At 34.4% G+C, this 22,135-nt stretch overlaps 1 protein-coding gene and 1 long non-coding RNA gene across 31 annotated transcripts in view; one reads left to right on the top strand and one right to left on the bottom strand.

Annotated features, from left to right (window-relative positions):
• Nhe2 (Na[+]/H[+] hydrogen exchanger 2) overlaps nt 1–22,135 on the bottom strand; it is a 253,657-nt gene that overhangs the window by 60,936 nt on the left and 170,586 nt on the right. For 12 of the 29 annotated variants that reach the window (XM_067767902.1, XM_067767909.1, XM_067767916.1 and 9 more), the window contains exons 7-12: nt 20,472–20,689; nt 20,085–20,377; nt 19,833–19,958; nt 15,653–15,843; nt 6,029–6,167; nt 5,503–5,520 (exon numbers count right to left, since the gene is read on the bottom strand). In XM_067767902.1, the coding sequence (XP_067624003.1) occupies nt 5,503–5,520; nt 6,029–6,167; nt 15,653–15,843; nt 19,833–19,958; nt 20,085–20,377; nt 20,472–20,689 (985 nt within the window). The remainder of the gene's footprint in view (nt 1–5,502; nt 5,521–6,028; nt 6,168–15,652; nt 15,844–19,832; nt 19,959–20,084; nt 20,378–20,471; nt 20,690–22,135) is intronic. The other 17 variants (XM_067767910.1, XM_067767915.1, XM_067767919.1 and 14 more) reach the window with 8 other exon arrangements.
• On the top strand, nt 9,641–11,047 carry LOC137240930 (uncharacterized). 2 transcript variants are annotated; one of them, XR_010949868.1, is made up of 3 exons: nt 9,641–9,815; nt 10,391–10,574; nt 10,629–11,047. It is a non-coding gene; the product is annotated as an uncharacterized lncRNA (long non-coding RNA). The 2 variants fall into 2 exon arrangements; XR_010949867.1 differs by having other exon boundaries at nt 10,350–10,574.

The following is a 22,135-nucleotide window of genomic DNA, read 5'->3' as shown; positions in this document are numbered from 1 at the left end:
TTAGCGGACATTTTTGGGTCGGAGAGTGTTGGCGCAGCTTATCACATAAGTAACAATTTGTAGTTTCTTAAATACATAAATGTATTTTGTATAATGTGGTAACACTAACAGTCAATTGGTCGAGAAGAAAATGTTAAGCTAAAAGTTGTAAAATTTATGTATGGCAATGTCATAAAAGAATGTCTCCAAAATATTGGTCTGTTATGGCAGCCATGAATTTGCAAAATATTTTACCGGCGTTCGTGGCTGACATATCGGAGAGAACACACAAAAGTGTAAGTAGAGATAATAATTGTACTTGTTCGATATTAATGTTAATAATTCGTACAGGAAATAAAAAGTTTCACACCATTTCATCATCAAAGAATGTGTGGATGTTTTTATTTTGATCCAGGCCACGAATCAAAACAACATACAGGGCATACATATGAAAATTTTTTTAGTAGGTCATGAAAAAAACCTTAAAAATAAAGTCGAAAAAAAGTCAAAAAAATTATATTTCGCAGACTCGAAAATTATTTTTTTGGATATGCGTAGTGGAACTTTTTTCCTGACCCCAAAACCTATCGAAAAATCGATGGCGCGATATCGGTTAACTTTCGCCCATACAATTCGACCCACCCTAGTATGTATTCTTTCGATATACGATCGATTTTCGATATACTTTTATCAGAAAAGCCTTGTAAGCCCATTTAAATTGAAAACAACGAAATTATAATTAAGAATTAAGTATAGAACACAGAGATAAAAAACATTGAATAACTAAATATTTAACGTAAATAACAATAAACTTTGATTTTTCATTTTTTGGATCATGATTTAGCTTTCGAAGACAGTTTGATAAGCAAATTTAAAGTGCAGCTGCATAGAAAAATGAAAATTGAACTAGTGTTTGCGTTTACTACAACAGAGTTGCAGTAGCAACAAAACATATGCTCTGTTACTGTTCCGAGCCTGTACATGGACAGAGCATAGATCTAAGCCATAGCAAACAGCAGAATAGAAACTACGAACGATATGCTATTTATATTGGAACGATAGCAAAAAAAAACAAGTAAGGAAGGTTAAGTTCGGGTGTAACCGAACATTACATACTCAGTTGAGAGCTATGGTGACAGCATAAGGGAAACCCTGGAATGTGCTTGTATGACATGTGTATCAAATGAAAGGCATTAAAGAGTATTTTATGAGGGAGTGGGCCATAGTTCTATAGGTAGACGCCATTTAGGGATATAGCCATAAAGGTGGATCAGGGTTGAATCTAGAATGCGTTTGTACGATATGGGTATCAAATTAAAGGTATTAATGAGGGTTTTAAAAGGGAGTGGTGGTTGTTGTATAGGTGGTCGCCTTTTCGAGATATCGCCATAAAGGTGGACCAGGGGTGACTCTAGAATGCTTTTGTACGATATGGGTATCAAATGAAAGGTGTTAATGAGTATTTTAAAAGGGAGTAATCCTTAGTTCCATAGGTGGACGCCGTTTCGAGATATCGCCACAAAGGTGGACCAGGGGCGACCCTAGAATTTGTTTGTACAATATGGGCATCAAATGAAAGGTGTTAATGAGTATTTTAAAAGGGAGTAATCCTTAGTTCCATAGGTGGATGCCGTTTCGAGATATCGCCATAAAGGTGGACCAGGGGTGACCATAGAATTTGTTTGTACAATATGGGTATCAAAAGAAAGGTGTTAATGAGCATTTCAAAAGGGAGTAATCCTTAGTTCCATAGGTGGACGCCGTTTCGAGATATCGCCATAAAGGTGGGCCAGGGGTAACTCTAGAATTCGTTTGTGCAATATGGGTATCAAACGAAAGGAGTTAATGAGTATTTTAAAAGGGAGTGGGCCTTAGTTCTATAGGTGGACGCCTTTTCGAGGTATCGCAATAAAGGTGGACCAGGGGTGACTCTAGATTTTGTTTGCACGATATGGGTATCAAATGAAAGGTGTTAATGCGTATTTTTAAAAAGGAGTGGGCCTTAGTTCTATAAGTGGACGCCTTTTCGAGATATCGCCATAAAGGTGGACCAGGGGTGACTCTAGAATGAGTTTGTACGATATGGGTATCAAATTAAAGGTATTAATGAGAGTTTTAAAAGGGAGTGGTGGTAGTTGTATATGTGAAGGCGTTTTCCAGATATCGACCAAAATGTGGACCAGGGTGACCCAGAACATCATCTGCTGGATACCGCTAATTTATTTATATATGTAATACCTGCCAAGATTTTAAGTGTTTTTTATTTCGCCCTGCAGAACTTTTTCATTTTCTTCTACTTAATATGGTAGGTGTTACAACCATTTTATAAAGTTTTTTCTAAAGTTATATTTCGCGTCAATAAAACAATCCAATTACCTTACCATGTTTCATCCCTTTTTTCGTATTTGGTATAGAAAATTATGGCATTTTTTTCATTTTTCGTAATTTTCGATATCGAAAAAGTGGGCGTGGTCATAGTCGGATTTCGTTCATTTTTCATACCAAGATAAAGTGAGTTCAAGTAAGCACGTGAACTAAGTTCATTAAAGATACGTCGATTTTTGCTCAAGTTATCGTGTTAACGGCCATGCGGAAGGACAGACGGACGACTGTGTATAAAAACTGGGCGTGGCATCAACCGATTTCGCCCATTTTCACAGAAAACAGTTAGCGTCATAAAATCTATGCCTCTACCAAATTTCAAAAGGATTGGTTAATTTTTGTTCGACTTATGGCGTTAAAAGTATCCTAGACAAATTAAATGAAAAAGGGCGGAGCCACGCCCATTTTGAAATTTTCTTTTATTTTTGTATTTTGTTGCACCATATCATTACTGGAGTTGAACTTTGACATAATTTACTTATATACTGTAAAGATATTAAATTTTTTGTTAAAATTTTACTTTAAAACAAATTTTTTTAAAAGTGGGCGTGGTCCTTGTCCGATTTTGCTAATTTTTATTAAGCATACATATAGTAATAGGAGTAACGTTCCTGCCAAATTTCATAATGATATCTTCAACGGCTGCCAAATTACAGCTTGCAAAATTTTAAATTACCTTCTTTTAAAAGTGGGCGGTGCCACGCCCATTGTCCAAAATTTTACTAATTTTCTATTCTGCGTCATTAGTTCAACTCATCTACCAAGTTTCGTCGCTGTATCGGTCTTTTGTAATGAATTATCGCACTTTTTCGGTTTTTCGAAATTTTCGATATCGAAAAAGTGGGCGTGGTTATAGTACGATATCGTTCATTTTAAATAGCGATCTGAGATGAGTGCTCAGGAACCTACATTCCAAATTTCATCAAGATACCTCAAAATTTACTCAAGTTATCGTGTTAACGGACGGACGGACGGACGGACGGCATGGCTCAATCAAATTTTTTTTCGATCCTGATTATTTTGATATATGGAAATCTATATCTATCTCGATTCCTTTATATATGTACAACCAACCGTTATCCAATCAAACTTAATATACTCTGTGAGCTCTGCTCAACTGAGTATAAAAAAATTTAGCTATTTGCTCTGTTATGTATTATCATGCAGAACTTATCGCTACAACAACAACAACAAAGTTCTGCATAACAATGCCCAACAGAGCAAATAGCAAAAAATATTTTTTTGCTATCGCCCACTATAAATAGCATATCATTCGTTGTTTTCTATTCTGAAAATTTGCTCTAAACTACGACGTAGCTCATAGCAGAGCCTAAGAACTTTATGCTATGGCTCTGCTCTATGCTCTGTTCGTATTCAGAGTAGGAGAAATAGAAAAAAAAAACCACAAGTAGCATAGCATTTTAAATCCCTGAGTTGAACTAAATGTGTAAAAAAAAGTCTTAGAGAAGCTAGTTCCAGATAAATGATTTTAGTTAAAAATTCAAATTCCGAATAAAATTTCAGCCGGAGTTTTTCTCCATTTAGATATACAACTTAGTTCTAAATAATTTCTCCCTCAATTTGTTATATACAAATGAAAAAAAAGCTCACTGAAAAAAAAAAATGATTTAGAATAAAATTCCATTTTTTATATAACTACAATGAAATTTCAAGTGATTGCTTTGGTTTTAAGCATATGGACTAAGATGTTTAGAATTAGACTATTGATTTTAATTTAAAATACTTCAAAAGTGGGATTGTTTTATCAATCTAGTTGCAGTTTTCTACAAAGTTGACAAGAACAAAATATCCATTCTGGCTAAAGCAATGTATCCACATTAGAGTGGTTTTATCTCGTAGGGTAAAAAAAATGTCAGAATTTCTTTGGAGGGGGTGCCCCAAAACTTTCAGGCCTCAGTGGCACGAGTTAACATCTTCCAATTGTGCTCAAACTTTGGCAATCTTAAAATCTAACAAAATGAAACATTTTGAGGGGGGAGTGGGTGCCATCCAAAAAAACCGATATCGATTTTTTAAAACCACCCTAGTCCAACAAAACGCTCAAAAAAAATTTCGTGTATATTTATTATGTGAAAAAAAGTAATAGACCTGTAAGGAAAAAAGGAGCACTTGTGCTCAAAGTGAATGGTGAATTCGATTCAAGAAACTCGTACATGCAGTAAGACACTTAATTCGGAAGAAAAAAACGAGAATATCAAAAATGTGTGGCAAAAACATGCGACAATAAGACTGTTCTGGTTGTATATTAATTTGTTGGACAGTATTAGTGAGGATCTAATGATTTGTTTTTCAAAACAAGTTTATGATGGATAACAAAAGTTTGTAGCATAAAAACAATTAACATATCAACTGTTTTATTAGTCTGCCTACCATCGTCCCGGTCGTTCAGGTAGGTAGGTGAAATGGCTGCGACCCTGGTTGCCCAAGTAGCTATTTAAAGCCGTTTTGATACCTTGTAACCCGTCTAAAACCTACGGAATGTTACGGTCAATGTATTACAACCAGCCAGAGTTGTTGATAAAATTAAGAATATTCGGGATTGCTTTCACAGATAATCCTCTGAGGTCTTCTAGAAACAGGGTTCCAAGGAATATTACCCGGGCTCTAGCTAGATCCGGTCGTTTAACTATTGGATATTTAAGTGCCCCGTGTTCCAGTACCCACCGCCCATACACGCGGAGTTATCAAAGCCAATTTTTTACCTAGATTCAATTTCTAACTTCGAATGTACGTATATCGATTTAGAAGGCATCAAAGTTCGAAAAATAGAGAAATAATATTTTTGGTTTTGACTTAGTTTCTAAAAAGAAGTTGTAAAGTGGTGCAATTAGTACCTAACACACATAAATAACGAAAAAAAACAATAATTATAAACAAAATTACAAACAAAATTTTTTAAACCCCCTCTTTACATCAAAGTAAATAATTAATTTTCGGTGCTTATTTTATTTATTATATAGATTAATTTGTAAGAAATAAAATTGCACAACATTTAACAAACAACAACAAATATATATAGCAATAGTAAATATGTAAAGAGATGGAACTTTTTTGTCAAATAATTAGTTAATTTTTTTTTTTCAGTTTGTTAACATAAATAAAGACCAATTTTAGTCGTACCATTTGCATTGAAGCCTGCTTTATGATGTTTTTTTTTTATTTGTGCATTGTTTAGGTAAAATTTGTATTGATAATAATTTTTGTTTTCGTAATGTGTTTCAATGTTTTTTTTTTTTTGCAAACGTTGTTTGAAAAAATTCATATAAATTTTTAAGTGTTTTTTTTTTTTTTTTTTTTGAGAATTTAACGCATAGTTAACGGTATGTAGATCATATAAAAGGGAGGAAAAGAACATTTGGATTTCATTAAAATAAAAACATACGGCACATTTTGCTTAAAAATTAACAAATACATAAATTGGCCAAGATGAAGAAAGGAGTTAGTAAAAAATGGTGCGTAAAATACATAAGCGATGAATATAACAAAAAAAAAAAAACAGTGATATATACATAAATTTAATTAAATCACATTTGTTTATATATATGCAAGTAAGAAAAATTAAAAAAAAATTTTTTTAATAAATGTGCTACAAAAAATTATGTTAAATTGGCATGATTTTAATAAAACAACAAAATATTATACTAACCCTTCTATACGGTTTCAGCTCTTCAGCCAGTAGATGATGTATTTTAGCATCAGTTAAATCTTTCTTTGACGGATTGTAATCCAATTCATGCATATCGAGATTGCGTGAGCAACTGTTGTCCAAATTTGTTAAGCTTGGACTAATTGAAATATAAATAATTGAAAAGTTGTTAGGAATAAATATTTTTTAAAGTATTATGTATTTTTCAATATTAAACATCTTCCGCAAAGCATTGTTTACTATAGATCATCCTATTTCAAAAACAATCACAACTCAAAATCAGATCAGCCTTATATTGAACAAATAGAGTACCCGGCGCCGCTTCGGCTTGCCATACAGATCTGAAAATGAATACAGCATAGATGAATGGATTTGCAACTCTTTGTTTCGAGAGAGCGCTGTCAAAATGCACATTTTTTATAATATTTGTCAATGATGCTACTCCAAACAAAATTTAATAGATCTGAATATGGAGATTCTTGACATACATTTCGGCGATTATAGTTTCAATCATTTAATAAAATGATAGTCGTAAAATATTCATTTTTTTATACTTATTTTACAATAATACGACTAGTTAGAGTCAGATATAAACAAATCTAAGTAAAATTTACATTTTGATTAAATTAATTAGTCAAATATTGTAACGCATTTACCTCACAGTGAAAACCATATATTCTTTTGAAATTTCAGTAAGTCGGACCTATGATATAATAGTTAACATCATTTAATAGATAGGGCTTATCCTACATGTCTGACGTTCCAGGTTCTGTGATCAAAATGAACTGGTTGCATCGGGACTTCATATTTATTTTTAGTGATAACTTTTAAATGGGAAATACTATTTTTATCCTTTTTCCCATAATTTTTGAATGCATTTCTACAGTTGTAGGTCAAACTAAAGTTTACCGAAATTTTTGGCCCGTTTTTCATTTTAGCTAGCACATTTTTTTGTTCTGGCACCCGCTTCAGCTGGCGCGAGGGTTTTATCTGTGATTCTTGCAAGCTCAAATTTGAGATAAATCCCTCGCGAGAGCGCAAAAAATGAGAGAGTTTCGTATCAAGTCATCCATGGAATACAGACTATATAGATTTTATTTAATTTATTTACTAAATAATCTTACTTTCCGTTCACCTCTCACTTTTGTTTCCTCTCTGTCGTTATTACTTATAAATCTTCATTCTATCTCTTTACCTCCCATTCTCCTCTCTAAATGTATTCTGTACAGTGTACACGAATTACTATTCATATGCTTTCTCCATCTAAGCGAGGGTTCTTCAAAACTGAAACTGTGACCATGTTAGTAAGAGTATTATGATTGTAGTGGTAGTGGTTAAGTCGAATTGTTTATTAGCATTCAAAAGATATTTCGTAAATATGCTATGAAAATATTATTTTATTACGTAAGAGTTGCGAAGAATTCTTCAGCACCATCATTAATTGGCACTTAACCGCCTAAGCTATTTTGGCTGTTTCGCGATAACTGACTTCAATTGGGTACCACAGCATTGAAAACAAATATTATGCTCACAAATTAAAGCTTTAAATTAAGCGCTTAAGTTTTTTGTTTGCTAAATATATTACTATGAAATGCGTATATAAACAATAACCTCTTCCAATATTGCTACTCCGCTTGTTCAGCCACGACTAACAGATTCAACAACAGAAAAAGGAAGGACTCCGTGTGAATCGAATCTGCACAGTTGTGTTATGAAATGACGATCTCTGCTCAAAACAATCCTCTGCGCCATAAGAAAGAACCACGCCCACCCAAGCATATACCCGTTCCTCAAAGTCTTCGGTTCGATACAATGCGATTGATTGGGCAAATGATAAGTAAATTTAACGTTTATATGATTACGGCCAGTGCCACGCCCACTCATCTAAATATACCTATAACCTTGTAACGCCTTATTGTTATTATTGCTAAAGCCATAAGGACACTCTTCGAAGGTTTTGGGGTTTTTCCAGAGCCTCGGCTGATAAAGAAACAGGATTCGCCACGGATATGTGAGGTTGGCAATTTTGTTGGATAAGCTATGAATTGCGCTGTCATCCCTTGAAAGGATTCTAAGCTCCCTAACCCGCTTACGTCTTCGTACCAAACAATATGTCGCCACTTAAAATATATCCCACTTTTCAATGAAAAGCTGTAGAAAAAAATTAAATATTTAATTGTATCGTGAGTTTAATGAAAAATTATATTTCGAAAAAGTTGTATATACCAAACCTTTTCTTAATCTTATAACTGCAAACCAGTCATTCTACTATATTTGTATATTCTCTACTATCTAGGAATCGGACTACTCGATTTGGGTGGAACTTTCTGCATAATGGTTTGCATTCTCTGATTTTTTACCCAGGCACAGATGCTGTTTTTACAAGCTTACCATCTTTTCAAAATTAAATATAATAATAATTTAGGGTATAAAACGAAAGGTTTTTAAATTTTAAATTTAAACAGAAGTTTATGTTGGTAGGGTGGAAGCTAGGGGTGCCACTTCAACTTTCATATATTTAAGATCTGCTGGTATATGGAATACGACTTGACCAATTTGGCTAACATTTCATTTATAGGCAATCCGCTTAATATTATTAGTTCACTTCAGTGTTGCCATTTAGAATGTAATTATGCTTTGTTGTTGTTGCTCTTTGTACAAAAACATTCCGGGATAGTTAAGTGAGTTTTTCGTATGTAGGCAGTTCTTTGCCGGGAACGATTTTTTGCCCCTCAACCTTCGCTACGTGGGTTTTAGTTGGCTCCTACGACAGGCTTGAGAATATCCTAGCTCCTTACTTTAGTGGGGGATAATTATCCTTTCCTTTTCTTTTTTTCTCTTACTTACTTAATTGTTTTCTCTACCTTTTAAATCTCGCAATAATTTTCTTTTGTATCAACAATGCTTCTGCGGAAAATATTACTTGTTTCGTTATGTGATGTGATGTATGAATAATGATTTTTACATAAGAAAAAACGCTATAAAGTAACAAATAATAATAATAATAATTGTAGTGCAAAGATGTTTTTAAGTGCTATGATAGTATAGCTGATATAACTTATATTTAAAACAAACATTAAAGTAAACGAATTTTAGTTACTGTGCATTCTTTAGGGAAACAGTTCAGTGTTTCTGGAAATCTCAAATATTGTTTTACTTTTTAAACGAATTAAAATCCACGACTACATATCAAAGAGAAATACTATATGTAAAATAGAGGCATTTAAAAAAAGTTATTTACATAAACCAAAGAGAGTGAGAATGATAAGAGTATTTTTTTTATTATGAAAACAAAAAAAACAGGGCCTTTTTATTCGCGAGTGAAATTAGTACAATTCGTTGTTTAGCTGCAAAACTAAACAATTGAAATGTGCTAGTCCTCTACGCCAAAAAACAAAATATATATATGGTCACAAGCGATAATGACCTAAGTCGACTTAAGAGTTCTTAAATTGCAATACTTTAACTGACTAATTTGCCAACAAATACATATGTACGACAACTTATGACAAAAAAATTTTGATAATCACCCGTATTCTGCATTTAATCGAAGTTGGGTATTCTGCATTACGACGGAATCGTAATGAGAAGAGGAAGAGCAAATGATTTTTCGAAATCAGCTGTTTGTACGGAATGTGTGAACATTGGAACAAAATAAATTAAAGAAAATTTGTAAAAAACATTGAAAAACGTTTATATTTTATTATCCAAGCCATTTTGTACAAAAAAAGGAATATAATATATTGCCGCAGTGTTATATTTTTTTGAGTGAAGTGCTTTCATAATTGTAAGTATGTTTTTGTCGTTCTTTTGGTCAATTCCCTGCCGTGGCCACCAAGTTTTGTTAGAACGGATTCCTGCACGAATATAGTTGACATTTTATGGATGCTAATTTCATTGCAGCTGCCACCGTGGTGTGATGGTAGCATGCTCCGCCTACCACAACGTATGCCCTGGGTTCACACCCCGGGCAAAGCAACATCAAAATTCTAGAAATAAGGTTTTTCAATTAGAAGAAATTTTTTCTAAGCGGGGTCGCCCCTCGGCAGTGTTTGGCAAGCGCTCCGGGTGTATTTCTGCCATGAAAAGCTTTCAGTGAAAACTCATCTGCCTTGCAGATGCCGTTCGGAGTCGGCATAAAACACGTAGGTCCCGTCCGGCCAATTTGTAGGGAAAAGCAAGCGGAGCACGACGCAAATTGGAAGAGAAGATCGGCCTTAGATCTCTTCGGAGGTTATCGCGCCTTACATTTATTTATTTATTTAATTCCATTGCAGTAGCCTAACATACTTAATGAAGATTTATTTATTTTTTCCGCAAGGTTTGTTTACGTTTTCGCTTCAACTTCCTCTACTCCGGCAGCTTGCTTTGGCATATAACTGGACCCAACGAACAGACACAAATTATAGCTGTCTATTATAATGGAATCAATAACCGCGGCATTATTTGTGGAGTTGGACAGCAACGCATACGAAAATGGCCAGGCGAGAATGGAAAGGCAAATATTGCGAGATTTGTGTAATCCATTTGAGATGAGTGACGAATTGTAAGAAATTTAACTTAAAAGTGGTAAAGTTTAATGACTTATTTTATTATTTAGGTTAAAAAAAATTTTCGACTTAATAAGGATGCTTTCAAGTATGTGTTAGATACTTTTGCGGGGCAAATACGTCCAAGGACTTCGACATCGACATGTTGTTTTTGACCTAGAAACATATAAAAAACAATCATCATCATGCCTTTTACGTTTCATAACAAGTTTTACTTACATTTTTGTTAAAATTCTGTTATAAATTAATAAAGAAATAAAAAGAAAATATTTTTCCGCCAACAGATTTGCAACTTAGAAAAACGGAACTACGATCGAAATGCAGAATACACAAAATCGAACGATTCGAAGTTGGATCGAAAGAGATTGGAACACAGAATACCAAAATTGCCAAATCGAAAAAATTTCAATCCAAGTCGAAATGTAGAATAGGGCTGAATAGCTCCCACAAAAATTGGGCGCCATACATACATTTTTCTGTGTCAACTTAGGTTGTTATGACTTGTGACCATAGTATTTCAATTCATAGCAATTTGAAACGAGAAATTTTTCATTGCCGGCTAGGTACAATTTATTTTAAAAATATATTTTTTGGCCCGAACACATTCGACTTTGGCGTCATTTTGGCGTGGCGTCACTTTGAAAGAACGCACGTTGAAAGTTTTTCTACCACAACGAACTCAAAAGGAAAGCTCAAGTTTTAATTAAAATGTAATTAACAAATTTTTGAGTTCAAGGAAGAAACTATTTTCGGGTATTGAATAAAATAAATTGAAAATAAAAAGAGTTTGTGCAAAATTTGAAGAGCTGCAAAGAAATGAATTGACAACGCCAGCATAACGTAAACTTTTGAATTTATTTTGCGTTACTTTACCGTGGCCGTTGCGTTACCTTTGGATTAGGAACATAGCCAAAAAGACGTGTGTGTTCGAAGTCAGCTGTTGAGACAACGCAAGCGCCAAAAGGACGCAGGATTCGAATGTGTTTGGGCCTTTATTATTGAACATTTTGGAAAATAATAATTTTTTTTTGGCAAAAAGTCATAAATATTATCTATTTTGTAAATATTCAATCTTGGGACCTTAATCTGTGACTTGATTCGAATTACATACACATTACATGCATTTCTTTGGAACCAGGTTGGATAATAAGACCCCTATAGGCCTCCTTTTTATAGGGAGGTTTGAAGAAAATCGTCGGGACATGACATATCTCGATCGTATCTATGACGATACGCCTCGTGTACATCGTGCCTTATACATTACTATTTGATTGAGTGTTTAACTACTTCAATTTGAGAGGGAATCAGTCAGAGGAATTATTAGACAAGTTTTCACAATGTTTCTAAAACATAACATACAGATTTAAAATTTATTCATGATTCCAGAAGTATTGTCAAACGTAAAACAATTTCTGTTAGGTAGAAAATACCATGGTATAAATATTACAATGTAAAACCGGTGAGAGCCGAAATGACGTTTAAAAAAATTTTAAAGTTCTCACTGCTCTCACACTTTTATTTTTTTTATTTTGGTATTGTTTTCATAACAAAAATATAACAAAACATTAATATATTTTTAAATTTGGTATCAAAAAACGCGTTTTGGATCCTGGATCGCGGATCCGAAAGCGGAGGTAACAATGGTAATAGTCTAGTTGAGGGGTCGACTGCTAATACGCTACCAAAAATATCGAGAGAGGTGTCAAACGACGCGTCTTGACATCAGTATTAATAATCCGAAGGCGGAAAATAAAAATGTTAACGCGTTCAAAAGATATTAATGAAAAACCGAAAAAAGACCCGCGGGTACCTCCGAAACCGGGGGTCGGATCCATAGTATTTTTGCGCAGAACACCTTTCTGCGTTGGCGGCCTTCGGCCGCGATTATAAAAAATAACCCTGGGCTACGCCATGCCAAGTCCGGGTGTGTGGTATAACCGTGGCTACCGCCACGGTGATGCACAATTTTTTTTGGGGGTAAAAACACAACAACAACCACATGGAAATCGCCAACTTCAAATGCAAATATCTCCGGACAGAGATAAAATTTTTCTTTTCCGCCATTGTTCTCGAGATCAATACGCGTCGTTTGACACCTCCCTCGATATTTTTGGTAGCGTATTAGCAGTCGACCCCTCAACTAGACTATTACCGTAACAATTTTTGGGTATGTCAAGAGATATTTGCACAAGAAATTTTGAAAATTTTCATGTGGTTGTTGTAATTTTGATGATTTTGTGGTGCCCACAAAAAAAATTGTGAACATAAGTGTATTCCGCGGATATAGTTTCGGTCTCCAAAGCGGTGTTGAACGCACCCAATGTAATTTTTTATAAGCGCAGCCAAGGCCGCCAATGCAGAAAGGTGTTCTGCACAAAAATACTATGGATCCCACCCTCGGCTTCGGAGCACGCCGGGGTCATTTTTCGGTTTTACGTTAATATCTTTTGAACGATCTAAAATTTTTATTTTCCGCTTTCGGATTATTGTTGTCGACGTCAATACGAGTCTTTTGACACCTCTGTCGATATTTTTGGACGCGTATTACCGGCGTCATGCTGTCATGCTAATTACCATATATTTTTGCCTTCTAACAATTATATTATGATATTTTATCCAAAACCGAATTTTTTATTGGTGGAAATAACCAAAAAATAAGAAATCTCAATGGTCAACCGAATTAAAGAATTTTCAATTGTATTTTGGATTCCCGCAAAAGCAAGAATCAGGCCACGATCCTCTTCTGAGGAATTTTCTTCAACAAATTGTTTAGAAATGTATCAGCGTCTGCGCGACGAGAAGAAAAACCCGACTTACCGCCAAGGTGTACGGAAGAGATACATATCTACTAATTATAACAATTTGGTGTATATATCTGAGGAGATTAAAATCTAGCTTTCCATCCAATTCGAAGGCTAATTATCGTGTATTCGTTTTTCTATGATCTGTCTCACCTAAATACATGTTTTCTGCCGACCCAAAAATGTATCTATTAATTCTGACGAACTTTTGGTGCCAAGGTAATGCCGAGGGACAATCAATACCATCTATACAAATTTTTTTAAATATTTTTGATGACACTAACTCTACACCACGGCGGCAGACTTTGACCGTTCAACCGGTAAATGCAGCCTCCACGAACTATCATACTCCAACTGGACAATGATGTTTAGCTAAGCTGCGAAGAGCTACAGTGTTTTTGCTGACGTGGGCAAGTTATGGGAAGATCTCCGCTGGGTTCGGAGAAGCAGGTGAGGGAAGACTTTGATCTCTCTTGGTGCCCCCTGTTGGCGTCATTTATCGCGAAACGGGGTTAGCTGGAGTGACTTGTTACGCAACGACTGGCATCTCCTAAACGGTTAAGCGCCAATTAAAAAATGTATCTTCCAACCGCGAGGAAAAGGACCAAAAACAAGTCAAATAATATCTCCAAGATTATTTTTTTCCACAGTAGCGAGGACACTTGAGACTGGTGATCTCTTATAAAGTGAAGTTTCAGCATATTTAAGGGTTAAAGACGTATCACCCAAGTGAAGAAGGATGAATAAAAAATCAATAAGGGTAGTCTCCAACATTCGTTCTTCTTTCCCTTTGCAAAAATAGCTCGTGTTGTGGCATCCATTATATCGGTAACTAATTTTTTTGCCATATACATAAAAACCGATTTCAAAACTTTTCGAAATATTTTTTCACTTATTTCATAAGCATTTTATTTTTTTGGTATTAAAAAAATGAAAATGTCAAACCAACAATTTTTTTTGTGTTTACTTTGGTTTGGCATTTCCCATGGCTCAATAATATGGTTGGCTCATCTCATCAGCTGATTTTATTTTTATCATTGCATGGTAGATGGGATTGTCAAAAGGAGATGGCAAACTCAAAATGAAACCAACACATTGACAACATTTTCTTACCACACACAAAAACTGCTATGTTTTATGTTTTCATTTCATTCCATTCGCCTAATTACAATAAACAGATTTTGACAATTTGAACAGACATAATTTGTTGCTTTACAGATGAGCCAACCATATATTTGAACCATGGCATTTCCACAAAGTTTAAGAGAGTGATTTTAAATTTTTTTTAAAAATCAAAAAACCATTATGGCCGCCAAGAAGAGTAAATGCTTTTACCTGGTAATATTTATACCATGGAAAATACTATAAATTTACATACCTATGTGACTATAAAAAAATAGCCATTTCGATTTCATTAAAACATTTTCTGAAATTAATTTTTCATTCTCTGTAAAATATTTGTCCTTTTCCGAAAAGATTCATGAGAAGTAGTTACTTCTATCAAAAAATCTGCATTATTTTCTAAAAAGAAATACTCAATTAAAGCAAAATACATTTTCCATTGTAATAGCAGTTTAGATAAAGGGAGCATCATGCTAGCTAATAGTAAAAGCACTAGGAGCTTACTATAATTTTTGTTTACCGAGCCGTACCCGTGCGCAATTTGCGCAACCAATCTAAAAGTATCTTATCAAATATCAACAAAAATCGGCTGTTCTATTAATCAATTAAAACTTACAGTTTGCGCTGCCATCTGGCGTATGAGAGCAACTGCCGGTAATGCAGTGCAAATATTCAGAATAGTGCCATAGTACAAATAAATTTCTTTGTGTGCTCACAATCGTTTATTTTTAACAAATAATTTTTAATAAAATATAGCTAAACAAAAGCACTACGACCAAAATTGTCCAAAGCTCGCTAATAGCCCGAAACTCCATCTTTACAACCAAAACTTTATTTATAGATTTGGATTCCAAATAAGAGCGAAAAGGTGACCCGTACATAAAAACAGCAATTAGAAATAATATATATGATTAATGGTACTATAAGGTTGGTACATATTCAGGTAGACTAGTACAAAGCTACAAACAAAAACTAAAATCCACTAAGCAAATTATATACGTAAAAAATCTAAAAATTCATATCACATTGCATACATTTTGGTTTTTTTCTCATTTACGAGAATTTCACATGCACTTTTTTTTGCTATTTTTTTTAAATTTATTTCTGTTTTTGTTTTTTTTTTTTTTTTAATTGTTCCAAAATTCGTTTACCATGTTGTGTAAATAGTTGGCGGTGCCCACCTTCCACCAATACAATTACTGGTGTAATTTCTAAAAAGAGCACTCATCGATTCGGTGGTTGTTATTTGTCCAATAGTTGATGGATTTCGACGCATTACTTCCATAGCATCACGCATCGTTAGTTTAGAGTAGGTCTCAATAATTTTCGGCTCAGCACCCTGCTAAATAGAACAAAAAGGAAAGTATCTATTATGAAAATATCTATTATGTAAAGCCTGATAAAACTGAAAAAGAAAAGAAGGGGATGGAGAGGACGGAAACGTTTTGAAGTCAAAGCCGAAAAGAGATACGAAACCGGCCAGCGTGTTAAAAATTTGTAATCGAAGTGTTAACGCTTTGCAATCGATGACCTATCAGTTTGTTTTAGATGTGACAGTTATCGACTTTTTAACAAAATATTGTAAATTTGCCATCGATAATAAAGGTTATCAATGACCTTCTGATTTTTTATAGTTATCCATTATTTATCGAGAAATTATCGATACATTACCAAAGTTATCGACCAATTATCGATAACCTGCAAAAAATCGTGCAACGTATCCCAAAAGAGAGTGGTATGCGATTGATCTCTTTTGACAGTATTCCCGAAGAAGTAGAAAGCAGACTTGTCCACCAGCACTCATAGGGGTACCAAGAGGACCTGTCGAACAATATCCGTAACGGCATAAAGGGTAGTAGAAAACGGACCTGTCCGTCAGTATCCGTATGGGCATAAGAACCATTCCACATGTTCAGGTGTATAAACAGATATAATTGTTCTCTCCCTGGGGCGTATTGAAAAAAAAGGAATCACTTCAACCCATACAAAGATACGTGTAATTAATCTCTAAAGAGAGTGGCCTACGATTATTCTCTTTTGTCTATGCTGGGGTATAATTGATTCCCTCTGGTCCCTTATGGAGACAGTTGGGATTAGTCAGTGTGAAATTTATATAGCCGAAAGCAAAGAGGAGTATAACAGCATATAACATTATCGTATTATAAATTTTTTTTATTATACCAAAAGCAAAAAAGGTTTAAAATATTGTGTATGAATTAAAAAAAGGATAATATCGATGAGTATTCCAGTAAGGGTACAAAGAAAAAGTATCGAGCATTAAAAAAAATTATCTGTCCAACAGCACCCGTAGAGGTTTAATGAAGACCCCGCCGAAACCACCCGTTCAGGCGTAAACAGGTACAATTAGTCTCGCCATAAGACATGCTCAAACAAAAAGTATCATTCCAACCCATATAAAGAGATTAAAACTGGCCATGGACGCATGTTCCTCATCCCGGATTAATCCTAGACTTGTCGCATTTTTCGCAGGGTTCCTACTTTTTTTGCGATTAGTTCTGGACCCATCCTACACTAGACGAATTTTTTTGCAGGTTTTGTTATCAAAAAGTTATCGATATGTTATCGAAAAGCTGCCGAAAAGTTATCAGAAGGATATCGTTTTTTTGTTGAACTTATTGATTTTTCATCAATAAAAATATCAATTTGATATCGAAAAGTTATCGATGAAACTTCACTACAAAAGCAAAGACACATCTGCAAGCATCACAAACCGATAAGAAACCAATATGAAGCCGATGGCCATTAGGTCCCAGGGCATATGGGAACAGATGGGAATGAAAAGGCAGATGAACTAGCTAAAAAGGGCACATCCCTTGAAACTTGCTCCGTAGATGTCCCAATTAGATTGGGCGAGATTAAAAGGAGGCGAGAGCACATGATCGACCAAACTGGAAAGCGTGGGCTCAAGCGCGGTGCTGTAAAGTGTCGAAGATTACGAGTAGGTCTTACAACTTTAGACTAATAAAGTTGCTTCTATCATTATAAAGAGAGAACTGTAGACTCATGACGGGTATTCTTACTGGACATTGCCTTCTAGCGTCACATGCCTTTAAATTAGGCTTGGTCGGTGATAGCGCGTTTGAGGAGAAAACGATCGAGCACGTTTTGTGCTCGTGCCCTGCGCTTGCTAGTCTAAGACTCCAGCTATTAGGAGTGATACAGCTGTCAGATCTAGAAGCAGCAAGTGGCTTAAGTCCTAGAAAGCTTCTATTGTTTGCCAAGAGGACGAAGTTATTTTATAACATGGGTCCTGGTTTTTCAGTTTGGTCGTTAAAATACACTTCTGGTAAGACTACGGACTCATTCAGTCTATGTGAGGTCGTCGTGGACCAGCCAGTCCAACCTAACCTACATATGTTGTGTTCTAACTTCAACTTCTGAACGGGATTTAGTCGACTTAGGCCCGGTTTTTCAGTACAAGTTCAACTCAGTTTGTCAGTTAAACTACGCCTAAACATACTCTGCAGTTTTCCAGTTTACTTTAACTGAAGTTTAAACTGAGCTTAAGCGACCGATCTGGCAGGGTTAAACTCGAATAGCGTCGAATATACCCAACAATCATTTGGGCTTCAGTACCATTAGAGCTCATGTTGATAACTAGGCATACTTCTAAAATCTCAAGAGTTGTTCCGAAATAGTGTCTCAACTCGAGAATCACAGAGTATTCAGCAAAAGAGGGAATTTTTTATAAAGCAATAAATGCTATAACTTAAGTTGAAAAAATGTGATTAAAAACTTGTGGTTCTCTAACTGAACTCAAATGTAAAATTCCATACAAAAGCATTTTCACGAAAATAAAATAAAATATGTATACAGTAGTCGCTCACAATTTAGAACCTTTAGTAATTAGAATGTCAAGAAATTAGAATTAACTTTTTCAATACATTACACGATCTGAAATTAGAATCGATAATTCTACTTTCTGAGCATATTTTGCTTTTTGTTGCAAAATAGATATAAAAAGGGGAATCCCCAATTTATTCGTGTTACGGTCGGTAGTCGTTTGATTTTCGTCACGATTCTATACAGTTTTTGTGTGAAATTCGATGCAAGTGCACGAGTTTTGGCATTGTTTGTTTAAAGGTAAAAGTAATTCGCTGAAATGCCAAATAAAAGTAAGAAATATTCTTAGTCCTTGGAAACCAAGGTTCAGATCTTGAAAAAGCTTGACAGGGGTGTTCAAGGGAAGCGCTTAGCCCTAGAACTTGATGTGGCGCCATCTGCAATCAGCTATATCAACTCGAATAAACCATAAATTTTAAACGTTGTTTCTAATACCTATCATTAGGCTAACTAAAAATCATTGCACATCGCTGAATATTAGCTATGAAGTTTTTGTTTCATTTTTGGCTTCTTAATGTGTTTCTATCGATCTTTTATGTATTTTTAATGAAAAAATATATTTATTGTAATTGGAGTTTTTGTTTTTTGGATCTTTTTTGATTTAGCGTATATACACATATGTGTATATTTAATAAAAAAACATGTGATATGTATTGTACTGGATGAATGATGAATTGAATTGAATAAGACAAAATTTCATTGTAGTTTTTTTATGCTAATTGACTTAATTTTTAAGATTTTATACAAAAGAAAAAAACGTCTAGGAATTAGAATTTTTCAGAAATTAGAATCACCCTAAAAACAAAGTGGTTCTAATTTGTGAGCGTCTACTGTAAATTATTTTTGATTAATTACGCTTCATTACTGCTATCAACCAATGAAAAGCTGTTGGTTTTGGTGGTACCACCTTGGAGATTTTTTTTTAACTCCACGTCAACCCGATATCCAATGTAAGATATCAACTAGAGAAATGTGTTGAATATTCATTTGAGAACTATACATCTCTCGAAATTTAGATAATAATTGGAAAATATTAATGACATTGGAGATCAACTCGAAAACTCAATTTTACAAAATTTCTCAAAGGTTGGATAGTGATTGGAGAATGAAATTGGTTATCAACTCGAGAACTATCTGGTTTAAGAATAATTAAATAGTGATGTTAGATATCACCTCCGGAACTAGATATTTCGCTGGAGAAATTTTTTCCCCCATGTTTGTTGGGTAAAGGAAATCCAGCTGATGCCGTATCTACACGGCATCATAGAGTTTAAACAAACTTAGTTTAAGTTTAGCTTAACCAACTACTGCTGAAAACCCGGGCCTTAAAACAACATTTTTCTAGAGGTCAATTGTATGTATGTTTACACATCGCACTTTAAGAGTACCTACTTCTTTCTCATGCCTTTTCTTTTGTATTAAATAACAATTTTGCTCCGAAAGATCTGACTATAAAGAATCATTTACCTTCAAGTCTCTGATGACCAGCGGTCTAATGAAACGGTTATCGAAACGCTTAAACTTATCACGCACGTTGTAGTTTCCAGTCTTGCCGATGATATCTTCAATTCCTGCCATTAAGTGGTCCATAAACTAAAATGATATTGTGATATTTTTAAAAATATATTAATACAGTTGTTAAAAACTTATTTATCATTTCAATTAAAAAGTTTAAATAATAATTTCGATTTATTGGATTTATTCTTAGAAAAACCTCACCCTTTCGTGTATGCGTTCGTTCATTGTTGGTTTTTTCTTACTAGCGCGTTTTACTTTTAATAACTTAACAAGCGGCTTTATCGTTATACCTTGCAGGAAAACAGTAAAATATATAACTGCTATTGTTGTTGTCACATACATATCCTTTTGTTTAACAATACGCTCATCGACCAGCAACACGAGCGCAAATGCGACAGCACCACGCAAACCACCATAGGACATAACAAATTGATCGACACGTGACAATTTGTGTAAACGGAAACGATTCGCTAACGCAGACAATATCACAACCCCTACAAATATACGAATACAATAAGAAATATACATCAATAAAAGTTAAAAAGTGTATGCAAATTAAGTGCGACTTCTATAGATTTGATGGCTTACCAAATACACGATAAACCGAACAAAATGTGATGGTCAACAGCACAAAGGCAGTATTCCAAACGTGATTATTATTGACTGTTGCCACACCAAGGAACATGAATATAATTGTTTCCGATGAACTGGATAACATTTTCAGTGCATATTTTATTGTTGTATGTGATTTTTGTGAAATATTCGCTTCAACATAATTTTTCATTGTAATGCCACAGAAAGTAATGCTGTAGAGTAATTAATAAAAAAAAAAAAATATGAAAAATTTTACAAAGAAAAAAATAATAATCAGCAAAATTCTAAATATTCCCTCGGAATTTTGTTCTCGCGAATTTTTTTTATTCGCGCGGAAAATGCTCCAAGCGTTTTCTCCTAGGGAGAGCACTAATTGGGGAATGGGAATTTCGAATTTTCGAAGTCAGCTGATTTGCCAATTGAAATTTGGTTGCTCTTTTCTATTTCTGTTTAACTATTTGAAAGTTTAGTTATTTTCGCGAATTTGTTCACAATTGAGAAATAAAATATAGACAAAGCACAGTATTGCATTTCATATTGTGATTAATTTTTGGGAGCGCCTGATAATTATGCTCCTTCTGCTAACGTTCGAATCGCTGAACTGTCGAATAAATAACTCCAATATTCAGAATTTCAAAATGATGTTTATTTTGACTACTTAGGGAGTATTACTTCACAAATTCAATGATTCTTCACTACTAGCGTGTTTAAATCAAACTGATTAGTTATTCCTCAGCTTGCGCTGCTTTTATACTCTCTGTTACCTCGTTCGCATATTTCTCCTAAGATCAAGACTTTTCACCAACATGGCTTCTAGAACAGTTGTATGTGCTTGGTTATTTAGCTATATACATATATTTATATCTGTAGCCTATGCTTTTCTTCTAGCCGTATGCGTGTGTATGTGTGAGTATCAACTTCTGCTCTTAGCGGCCGGCTACATGTATGTATGTGAAACAATCTATCTGCTTCAAGATGCTGGTTATATCTATGGAATATTCTTCGTACATAAGTGTGGCTGCTTGCTGTTTTGGTTGTTGTGATTATTTACTAACAGCATAGTGATGCTAGCATTCGCCGCAATATGGTATTGACTGAAATGAGTAACGAATTGGTGTCACAGCAACACCAACAGAGGCGCATAAGAAGAATACTGCGCGCCAATACAAATCCGCTGGAGTTGCCTGTTTGTATTCAGCAAAACGGTTTTCTGGTGGAGAGGCCGAAAAAAATTCCTCTTTCATCATATGCGAAAATCGATTGTAGCCTTCTTAAAAAATTTCTGGATGGCGGCATCAAATTTATTAAGAACTCTTCCGTTGATTATTTATATACTTTTGGACTTAAACCAAAGAGTTTTGTGGTAGGATGTTAATTTATTTTCGCAAAAATTTGTATATTTTTCTATATTATTATTATATTATTGTTTTTTTCGTAAAACTTACTTACTACTCGTATACTTAAATTATTTTGATGCATTCCCTTTAATTCAACATGTGAAAAAACTCTTAAAATATGGCAAAGAAATCTCCCTTTCAATCAAATACGTAATACCTACTCGTCTCCATTAACCGGTTTTCCCTTTGTCGAACATTGTTCAGAATAAGAGAAAAGGGAGAAGGGGGAAAACTCACAAGAATTTTTTATTTAGAATACGA

This window comes from Eurosta solidaginis, chromosome 2, assembly GCF_040869045.1.
Source record: "Eurosta solidaginis isolate ZX-2024a chromosome 2, ASM4086904v1, whole genome shotgun sequence".
In the NCBI taxonomy this organism is placed as follows: domain Eukaryota; kingdom Metazoa; phylum Arthropoda; class Insecta; order Diptera; family Tephritidae; genus Eurosta; species Eurosta solidaginis.
This window is presented reverse-complemented; position numbering and strand designations above follow the sequence as displayed.